Here is a 10,197-nt window from a genome sequence, read left to right as displayed (position 1 = left end):
GCAAAATGATGGTTCCAATGGGGCTTTTTCTCTACGATCACCCGCGCCCGCTTTAGAGCACTTTGGAGGCTTTTCCTGCACCGTCAGGAGAGGCCTCCAAAGTACTCTAAAGCAGGCGCGGGTGGTTTCGGGGCACCCCCGCCAGGGCTCTGATGGTGCAGGAGAAGTCATCAGAACCCTAGCGGGGTTGCCCCAAAACCACACCCCGCCTTTGGGGGTCCCCCGGGGCTTACTTTGCACCATAGGAGAACTCGCCCGGATCCCTCTGCACAGCGATCAGCATTTGCAGAGGCTTGTCCGAAACCCTTTTTAAAGTTCCCGCTTCTTCCTCCAGCCTTCGACAAGCCTTGGAAGGGAAAAATGCTCTCCCCCCCCCTTTTCCCTTCTGAGGCTTGCCGAAGGCTGGAGAAAGAGGAGGGAACTTTAAAAAGGGTTTTGGACAAGCCTCTGCAAATGCTGATCGCTGCGCAGAGGGATCCGGGCGAGTCCTCCCATGGTGCAAGGTAAGCCCCGGGGCACCCCCAAAGCCGACTCGTGTGGTTTCGGGGCATCCCCGCCAGGGTTCTGATGGTGCAGGAGAACCCATCAGAACCCTGGCAGGGGTGCCACGAAACCACCTGTGCCTGCTTTAGAGCACATTGTAGGCTTTTCCTGCGCTGTCAGAGAACTGGCGGGCCTCCAAAGCTGGCGATCGCAGCGAGGGGACCCCCCGCCAGTCCTCTCATGGTGCTTCCCCAGCTCCCTACCCTTTAAGTTCCTGAAAAAAATTTTTCCCCCTAGGAACGCATTAATTAATTTTCAGTGTATTCCTATGGGAATTTTGGTTTCGCAAGACGATGTTTTCTCAAGACAGCGATTTAAGCAGAATGGATTAACATCGTCTTGCAAGGCACCACTGTAGTAATTAATGAACATACAATAGATATGATATTGACATAGACATGATCGAAAATGAGGAGATAGAAATGGCTAAACAATTATATAAAGAAAATCTGTATAAAATGCTTTAAATCACTGGTTCTTAACCTTCGGTTACTCAGGAGTTTTGGACTGCAACTCCCAGAAGCCTTCACCACCAACTGTGCTGGCTGGAGTTTCTGGGAGTTGCAGTTTAAAAACATCCGAGTAACAAAGGTTAAGAACCACTGCTTTAAATAACATTTATTATGTGTTAAGAACCTATTTAGTTATTATTGATATAAAATACAAAATTCGTCAGTTAAATCACCTCAAAAATTATATAAATTTGGAACCGGAATTACTTTTATTAGATATGTTATTAGAGGACTTTGAGAACATTGCATACTATGAGAGCAATATTATGATAGTAGCCAATATTGTATACTAAAATATACACATGAATGGTTTAAATGTTTTTAAAATGTATAGATTTTGAAGGGGTAACTAAGAAGACACCAAGATGCAAAAGACAAAATAATTATAAGTAACCGATGTAACAAAATGTTTAACAAGCACAAATTGAATGTAGATAGATTGAAAAACTAATAAAAAATTTTTTAAAAAAGAAAAGGGTGAAGGAGGAGAATCCACATTATTCTGTTCTACCAGTAGAGTGGGAAGAATATTTTAAGCAGCAAATATACTCGAAGAGAAATGATTCTTGTAGTTTTGGAAATGAATTGCTATTTTGGTTTGTCCTTATAGTGGAATAGTAGTGATTCAGCAGCACTGTAAATTGTTCATGCAGAAGCAACCTGTGATAACACAATTTTGTTTTGTGTCTTTATTATAAATTACTGTACATACTTTTTACAGTGTTTATTGTTTTAATTTTACCATGTTCTTATTCATATGACTAGGAGTTATACTAGCCTTGAAATTGTACTTTCAGGTATCTGATTATCCTCTGTTACTGTCTTTGGACAATCACTGCAGCCCTAAACAACAGGAAGTAATAGCAGATTATCTGACAAGTATCCTTGGTGACAAATTGGTTACATCTACAGCTGATGATAGGATACCAACTCAGTTACCTTCCCCTGAGGTAGGAACAATGCATTTTTATCTTATAAAAGACAAAGTTGAAATGCTGTAATTGGTATACTTATTTCTTGGGGAAAAAAGCTTCTCCCTACAAAACAGAAATAATTATAAATATTTGGGATGGACCAAAATAATGGTAGAAAAGTGCACTGATTATTTTTACAGGTGTAAGTTAAAATATAATATTCTGTTGCTCAGCATAGTAAGTTATAATTAGAGTAGGCCTATGAATCAGTGGGGATTTAGTGAGTCAACTCCTCTCTATTTCATTGATTCAGTGAACCTATTCTAGATGTGACTTACTGTGCTAAGCAGCAGAATCTTCACTGTAGTGTTAAAATCTAAATTATAATATGGGATTGTAAGATCCCATAGAATTCCAGAAATGAACTAGTGTTTAGGAACTAGTGTTCAGAAATGGAATTATGGGTAGCAGCAAACATGCATATTTTCTCAACCATTTTTCACTTTGCCAGCGGTTCCAAATCATAGCCAATATCATAGTCACAATATAAGGGCAATCACATAAGCATTTCCCCACTTTAGCAGGCCCCTATTGCATAACTGATCATGCAGCAGTTTCACAACCAACCTCATAAGCAGTAGGAGACCTGGGATGCTGAGGGAAACCTGCCAGAACTTGGAGAATGCTTAGGCAATTGCTCTTCCATTATCATGTGACACAGGTGGATACTGGACAAAAGTTCTTTGGGAGATCATATAGAAAAATAATAATTTCACTTAAGAATACTGGAATAGTAATAAAGGGTTTAAACAGTATGTGTGAGGCTACAGACCACATGTTTTAAAATCTGTTTTGAATACTCAAGGGTAGTTATTGAGAACTGAAACCTCTGGATGCTTCAAAAATTCTTTCCACACAAATATCTTTCCCATGTGTTGGAGGCTGTTTTTCTCAGCAACACTATATTCACTAAAATTGTGTAACAAAGAAATGAAAGATTTTCTGTGTTCCCAGCCACAGAGTAATGATAAATCACAATCACACATATTGGAAAATTCAAGCTCCTAAAAGCATTATATCATTGTGTTTTCTCTTTATACTTCAAACTTCTGGTACATATATTTTCTTCTTAATGGAGGCACACTGCTTAATTTCTATTTGTTTATTTGTGTACTAACTTGAAATTCAAAATAAAATTCTTGGCCATGGAGAAGGTAATGCGGGTTTCAACAGAGCAGAACTAGCCTCAGAGTAGACTACCCTTTTTTTGTCTGTCTCATCAGTTGGCACGTAGTCTCAATTATTCATTCTGAGACACTGGTAAGGGAAAGAATAAAAGGTTCCATTTGCTCACAGTTCAGAACAGATAAAAAAGGCATACAGTAGAAAAATGACTGGTTACAGAAACAGGGCTTAGCTTACTACTGTATATTATATATTAGTGTTCTAGGGCAGGAATAAGCATCTGGTGTTGGTCATGGAGCTGTATTGCCAGTCTCACCTCAGGTACATTGCCGGATGCTAAAGCTAAATGGTATAGTAGCAATACCTTATTTGAGGCAGTAGCAATGTCACTGAGACTCCTGTGGGCTGTCTGTTGTTCTTCCATTCTAGGGTTTCAATAATGTCTTGTTAACTGACAACATTGGTCATCCTGAGCCATGGATCATAGATATAGTTGCACTGTCTGCAACTTAACTTTAGTCTTCATATACTGTATTTTTGAGCATTTGTAACCAGTTCATTTGTATCCTCTTTAGAGGAGGATATTTTCTAGAGCAGAAGTCCCCAACCCCGTGGCCTGAGCCGGACCAGGCCGCAGAGACAGACCTCCCCCCCACCCCTGCGTGCACTCCCCCCCCGCACAGCCCCTTTGTGCATGCACCCACGCACGTTCTCCCCCACCCCTTTGTGCATGCACACAATGCCCCGAGTGCCATCCTGCCCTTTGCACATGTGCATGAGCACGGGGGGGTGCCCTGCCTCCCCAACCAATCTGTGGGGGTTAAAAAGGTTGGGGACCACTGTTCTAGAGCTCATATTTATCCATATCCATGTGGTGGAAATACCAAGTGGTGAATCTAGTGGATACAATTACCTTGTTAGAGAAATTTATCACAAATTCTACAACACTACAGCCATTTTTCGGACCTATCAACCCAAGAAGAGTAGTAATCATGGTTTGTTTAGTACTATTGTGTATACAGTATAAAGTGGTGCCTCGACTTACGAACGTCCTGACCTACGACCATTAGGACCAGCTACGGCCGCAAAATTTTGCTTCGACTTGTGGCCGGAACTTTTAGTTGTGAACAGAAAAGGGCAAGGAAAAAAGGTGGGAAATTCAAATTGCTTACTGTAGGTGGTGACGAGGCTGCTTCTTTGTAGCTTTTTTGCCCCAGCAGTTAGAGAGTGTGTGATCGGAGGAGGCTGCCTGGTAAGGTAAGGTGGTGCTTTCTGCTTTTAAAAAACTGTTCTGGGTGTTTTTGCAGTGTGGTTTTGAGCTGAGGGTGTTATGTTTCTGTGCTGTGATGTGTCTTGTGGGATTTCTTTGGTTTTTTTGGGGGGGTTTCCCCCATTTCTGATGGGTCTTGGGGTTTTTTCTTATTTTTTGGGTTTCCCCCCCATTTCCGATGGGTCTTGGGGAGTTTGTTTGCTTTTTAGTTCCCCCCCCCCCATTTCCGATCTTGCACGATCTGCTTCATTTCTTTTGGCTTTGTTTTCTTTGCATTTGCAACGCGTCTTGCATGGTTGATTAGTTTTTTGTTTTCTTTGCATTTGCAATAGGTCTTCCATGCTTGATTGCTTTTTTGCTTTGTACACAGTGTACAAGTTAAGTATGTCCCTTTTCATCTGAACTCAAGATACTGTACTTGAACCATATATCCATGATAGCCTTATTTTGCTGGGACTCAGCTTTATATCCGTAATTCTCTACTGATCCATTTTGCAATTAAAAACAATACAACCTAGCATCTGTATGATTAAATCCATTCCATAAAAGCTCTTGCATTGTACTCCTGTGTAGATTTTAATGGTACACAATAGCTAAAAGAATATGAACATGATTGTCAAACCTGTATGTTTAAATTGTGCCAAACACCAAGCATGCTAGTGTAAATAAAGAGTCATCAAATTTAATAGGTATGTCAAAATTTTGCACATTCCTGAATTGCCTAAACGATATCAGCAACAAGAGCTCTTGCTTAAGTCATGTGTGCAATTTATTTTTGGACATTAATCCCAGTATAAGGTATCACAAAAATTATATGGTTGTGTGGCATTCACCCTAAGTTGCATGCATTATTCATAAGTTACATGCTAATGTGGTTGTGAAGCGGGGCCAAAGAGGCTGCTGAAGAGGCGGAACCTGGGAAAGAGGAGTAGAGTTGGAGTCAGAGACAGCTGGAGAAGAGAACAGTTTGGGGGTTTGAGGCAGAGAGTTTTTAAGGAGTGATTAGGCAGTGATTAGTTAGAGTCTGACCAGTATTAATTAATATAGAAGAGAGTACAGTGGTGCCTCGCAAGACGAATTTAATTTGTTCCGCGCTTAATGTCATCTTGTGAAAAATTTGTCTTGCGAAACACATTTTCCCATAGGAATGCTTTGAAATCTAATTAATGCGATCCTATGGGCAAAAAAAGAACAATGTCAAATTTGGTTTACAAAGAGTTTAAGTGCTCTTTAAAGCCATACATATTGTGCAGATGATTTCAAAAAATGCAATCAAAAAACGTTAACTTTTTAAACATCATAGAAAAACATTTAAAAATCAGCAAACATGGGGCAGGTCATCAATCCCATCACCAAAATCATTCGTATTGCGAGTTTTTCATCCCACAAGGCATTTGTCTTGCGAGGTACCACTGTAAAGTAAAATGTTGAAGCTGTGTGGAACTTTAAGAATCTGCTTAAGAATTATACCTGAAACCACGTGTAATCAATAAAGCTGTTTCTGTTAAAAGTCAGTACTGGATGTACCTTAATCTTTCATAAGGAATAAGTTGATAAAGTGATCAACTGGTGGAAGCGTGTCAGAGGGCATGTTGAGATACCTTTGTGAGTCTGTGTTTGGTGAGACAAGCAGGGGCCACAGGGGTAAATGGCACTAGCTGTTTGTGAGATGAACTTTTCTAAGCCAAATAAGACTCCTCTAGAATTACTATCTAATTACTGTGTTGACTCTGTCCAATTCTGGTTTTGTCCAGATGGGGTGATTTGAAGCACTCTGTTGCATAGTCTCTATACTATGTCCTTACAGTTCATAACAGTACTGTTTGCTCTGTGCATCCACATATATATCCAGGGTCTTTTATTCTGGAGTGTTTTGGTACATCTGTTCACACAGAGGATGAAAAGCATATGGCTGTTTCTGAGATGAACATTATCTCACAACACATCATCCCAACTCTTTCCCCATTCTCCTTCTCCACCACCAGTTACCCCACTCTATTCCCACAACCTTTCATCATGTTTGTTTACTGCCTCTCTTCACCTACCCCCTTCCCACCCAGTCACGAAACTAGAGTTTTGAGAACAATCAGTATTTCTTTTTGTTGTACAGTATCTCTACGTTTATTGCAAGTCTTTTTAAAGATATGCTTTATAATACATTTTATGTTAAAGTGATTCATTCATTGTAATCTCCTTGGTTAGCACTAAATGTACTGGTGGTGGGGACCAAGTTCACCCTGTTTGCACCCAAAACTGATCACCATCACTTTCACAGCATTCTGTTAGACACACCTTTTCCCCACATACCTGTTTAAAAATAAAATTGTGATAATGTTTTGCTGGCTTTTGTGTATGAGTGTCCTATATATCATATTATTTATTATATGCAGCCAAGTTATTTCCAACATCTGGTGAAACTGTGAATTGCTGACTTTTAAAAGGTCCAGTCATTAACAGCCCTGCTTAGGTCCTGTAAATAAAAGGCTGGAATGTCTTTTATTGAGTCTATTAATTCATGTTAGTTCTTTAGTTCAGCCTAAGCCACTTTGTTCTTTGCTGTCTAGCATTAAGCTCCTTGCAGAGTTGAATTTAAAAATGTCTATTGTTATTCATACTTTAGAGGATAATCCCAATGGAAGGCAGGGGAAATAAAAGAGGTTAGACACTCTTAACACCTTGTGTTATTGGAGACATCAAAAACTACATGGCCATCACAAGTCCAGTGTCAAACTGTAACATATTGTACTTGTATAAATTAGGACACAGCAAAAGACAAACAAAAAAAAAAAAAACTCCAATAGCACTCCAGGCTGAAAATAAAGATCTAGCAAGTTGCAAGAAAAGATTGACTTTTAAAAATCAGCATGAACAAAATATTGTCTGAACATCAGAGAAAATAGCATGCGGGACCCCTAGCTTACAGGGGGACAAATGTCAATTTGGGCAGGCCCTCTATTAAAACCAGTAGACTTTGGTGCAGCAATTGTTATTATCAATTTTATACTACAGGTCTTTTGTAACACCTGCCTATTGTATCATACGCCTATAAGTCAGTGTTCCCCAACCTATTTCAGACCACCGACTGGTTGAGGGGTATGGACTCCATGCGTGGACCGGTTGGGGGTCAGGGGCACCCCTTGCGCTCATGGGTGGGAGTGTCAATATTGTGCACATGAGTGACACACCCCTCACACTCATGCATGACATGCCAACCTCTTGGGCAAGCTGGGGGGAGGCACGCTTGCAAGGGAGAGTGGGCATGCTGTCAGGGCTGCGTGGAGCCCTCCTCGCCTTGCCCCATCGCCTTGCACTCCCAGCTGACAGAGCCCAGGAAAAATTCAAAAGACCTCCCCCCGGGGTTCTGCCTCCTGCCGTGGGGTCTCAGCAGCATGGAAAGACCCCGCGGCTGAAGACAGAGCCGGGGAGTGAAGGCAGGCTTGCAAGGGAGAGCGGGCGGGCTGTCAGGGCTGTGCAGAGCCCTCCTCACCTTGCCCCATGGCCGTGTGCCAACAGAGCCTGGGAAAAATTCAAAAGACCTTCCCCCCCAAAAGCTCCTGCCTCCTGCCATAGGGTCCCTCCGTCCTGCTAGCTTTCCAGCTGCGCTCCAGGAGACCACACCACCATTAGAGCAGGCACGCAAGCATGCACGCAGGCACAAACAACCATTGTGGGGGTGAGTGTGTATGTGGGGGGAGAGGTTCTGCCTTGGCGGTCCGGTCGGGCTTAAGCCACAGACCGGCAGTGGCCGTGGACCGGGGGTTGATGACCTCTGCTATGATACACAAGCCCTCATAAAGAGAGGAGCACTCTAGTCCCACACCTCAACTCTTGGCTTTTCTCATGTGAAAGCAATGAATCTGAAGAGGAAAGCCAGTTTTATCTGTCGAGGTTCCACATGTGAACCAGAAAAATAAAATTTCTATTTATGAAGGAAGGTGAGGCTACAGTGTTTCGTGTCTTGCACCTGGGTACACATATTTCTGTAACACCTGAATAGGGTTACTGTCTCATTGCCTGAAGATGCACGGAGTAGTGTCCACAAAGAAAATTTTGATCAGCAACAAGCTTGGGATTTATGTGGATAATACTACTGCTGCTGATTCTAGCACTTTACAGAATAATATAGATAATGGTGTACAATTCATTTATGTGAACAAAGACTATTTGAAGTTCTGTATAAATATGGAATCCTCCTATATGTACCTGTACGTGTCGTCATGAGGTCATACTCCAAGTACCCCATAATTCTAATGGGATACTCCATGTAGCCCATCATTCTCTTGTAGTGGCCCTGATCCTACTGGAGAATGGAGAATCATGTAGTATTTAATGTTTTGGTCTAATGCATGCTGCTTTCAGAGATTGTTTGACTGTATGGCTTATGTGATTTATGGCACTTAATGTCAACTTAATTATGTTCACAGTCACTGAAATTCAAAATCATTATAAAAAATAAGAAACTTGGAACACTTGAAGAAACACTTGCAAGAAAGGATACAGATAGCCATGGCCAAATAGGGGAATTTGAAGAAGAGGAAACAAGCGATGAGGAGCAAGATGATGATCCTTCACACCCTAAGCAACCCCTTCTTAAGAAGAGACATGCACATTGGAAAGGTTCAGGTCCGCCTTGGAAAAAAAAGAGAGTAAGTACACTTAGACGAAACTAAGATTCTGAATCTCAAAGGTTTTTCCTTAATTGAAGAATTTATCTTTAGAGAAGATTTTTCTGATCAAGAAGCGTCTTCAAAGAAAGATTCTTCACTTCTTAAAACTGGTTTATACGACAAGTTGAATGAACAAAAAGTGTGATTAATATTTCTCTCAAATTGATGTGCAATTTCTCACAGTTCCACAGTTCTTTCTGTTAGTAATATGGAAACTTTGTAGATCTATGAGTAGATAGGATGATTTTCTTTTGTCTTTTAAAGTTTAAATAAAGCTGCTGCATAGTTCAGTGAGTTGGAAATGTGGCTGTGAAGCCAGACATCAGAAGTTCAGTTCTCAGTGCTTCCCAGAAGAGCTAGCCTATGCATCCTTGGGCACGCTGCAGAATCCCAGGATGCTCCCAGAAGAAGGGAATGGTAAACCACTTCTGAGGAGAAAACCCTGGAAAGGGTCACTATAGGTTGGAATTCACTTTATGTCATGTCACGTCATGTCAAATAAAACTGTCTAAAATAGTATTTTTGTCGCTTTTTAATCTTCTGCTTTACTGGTATACTGTCTGAACCTGACTGTTGCTTCAGCTTTGGTGTTTTGCTTGGGAAAGCAGGCATGTGCTTTTGTTTTGTTAGAGTATGCTATCTGTTGCTGTTTTGAGTTAATGATATCCAAATGAGAGCAAGAATGAGTATGGAAAAATCCATTTCATCATCTTTATGAGACCGAAGAAGGAAATGAATGAAAACAAGTAGACCAAGATTTTATATTCACTTATATAGGCAATGTTAGATATTCAAGTATTTGATTTTTTTTCTTATCACTCTCAAAACTTCAGTAGACAACATTCTTACATAAATTACATATGCTGAAGAAATAATTTCAGAACTTCAGGACTGTCTTGTAAGCAACATGACAGATCTAATGCCCTAGCAAAATATTGAGGAGACATTTTAGACCAATGAAAACACCCTGGAAGCTCCATCTATATCAGTTGTTCCCTAACCTGAGTCCCCAGATGTTCTTGGACTGCAATTCCCAGAAGTCTTCACCACTAACTATGTTGGCAAAGGCTTCTGGGAGTTATAGTCCAAGAACATCTGGGGACCCA

General features: G+C 40.9%; 1 protein-coding gene across 5 annotated transcripts in view; it reads left to right on the top strand.

Moving 5' to 3' along the window:
- The window catches only part of LOC110084675 (1-phosphatidylinositol 4,5-bisphosphate phosphodiesterase zeta-1), a 60,279-nt gene that overhangs the window by 24,351 nt on the left and 25,731 nt on the right, over nucleotides 1-10,197 (top strand). For all 5 annotated transcript variants that reach the window (XM_078376405.1, XM_020804236.3, XM_020804233.3 and 2 more), the window contains 2 exons: nucleotides 1,853-2,005; nucleotides 8,849-9,070. In XM_078376405.1, coding sequence (XP_078232531.1) covers nucleotides 1,853-2,005; nucleotides 8,849-9,070 — 375 coding nt within the window. The remainder of the gene's footprint in view (nucleotides 1-1,852; nucleotides 2,006-8,848; nucleotides 9,071-10,197) is intronic.

This window comes from Pogona vitticeps, chromosome 5 (genome assembly GCF_051106095.1).
Source record: "Pogona vitticeps strain Pit_001003342236 chromosome 5, PviZW2.1, whole genome shotgun sequence".
Taxonomy (NCBI): Eukaryota; Metazoa; Chordata; class Lepidosauria; order Squamata; family Agamidae; genus Pogona; species Pogona vitticeps.
Note: the sequence above shows the minus strand (reverse complement) of the source record. Positions and strands in the feature narration are given on the sequence as shown.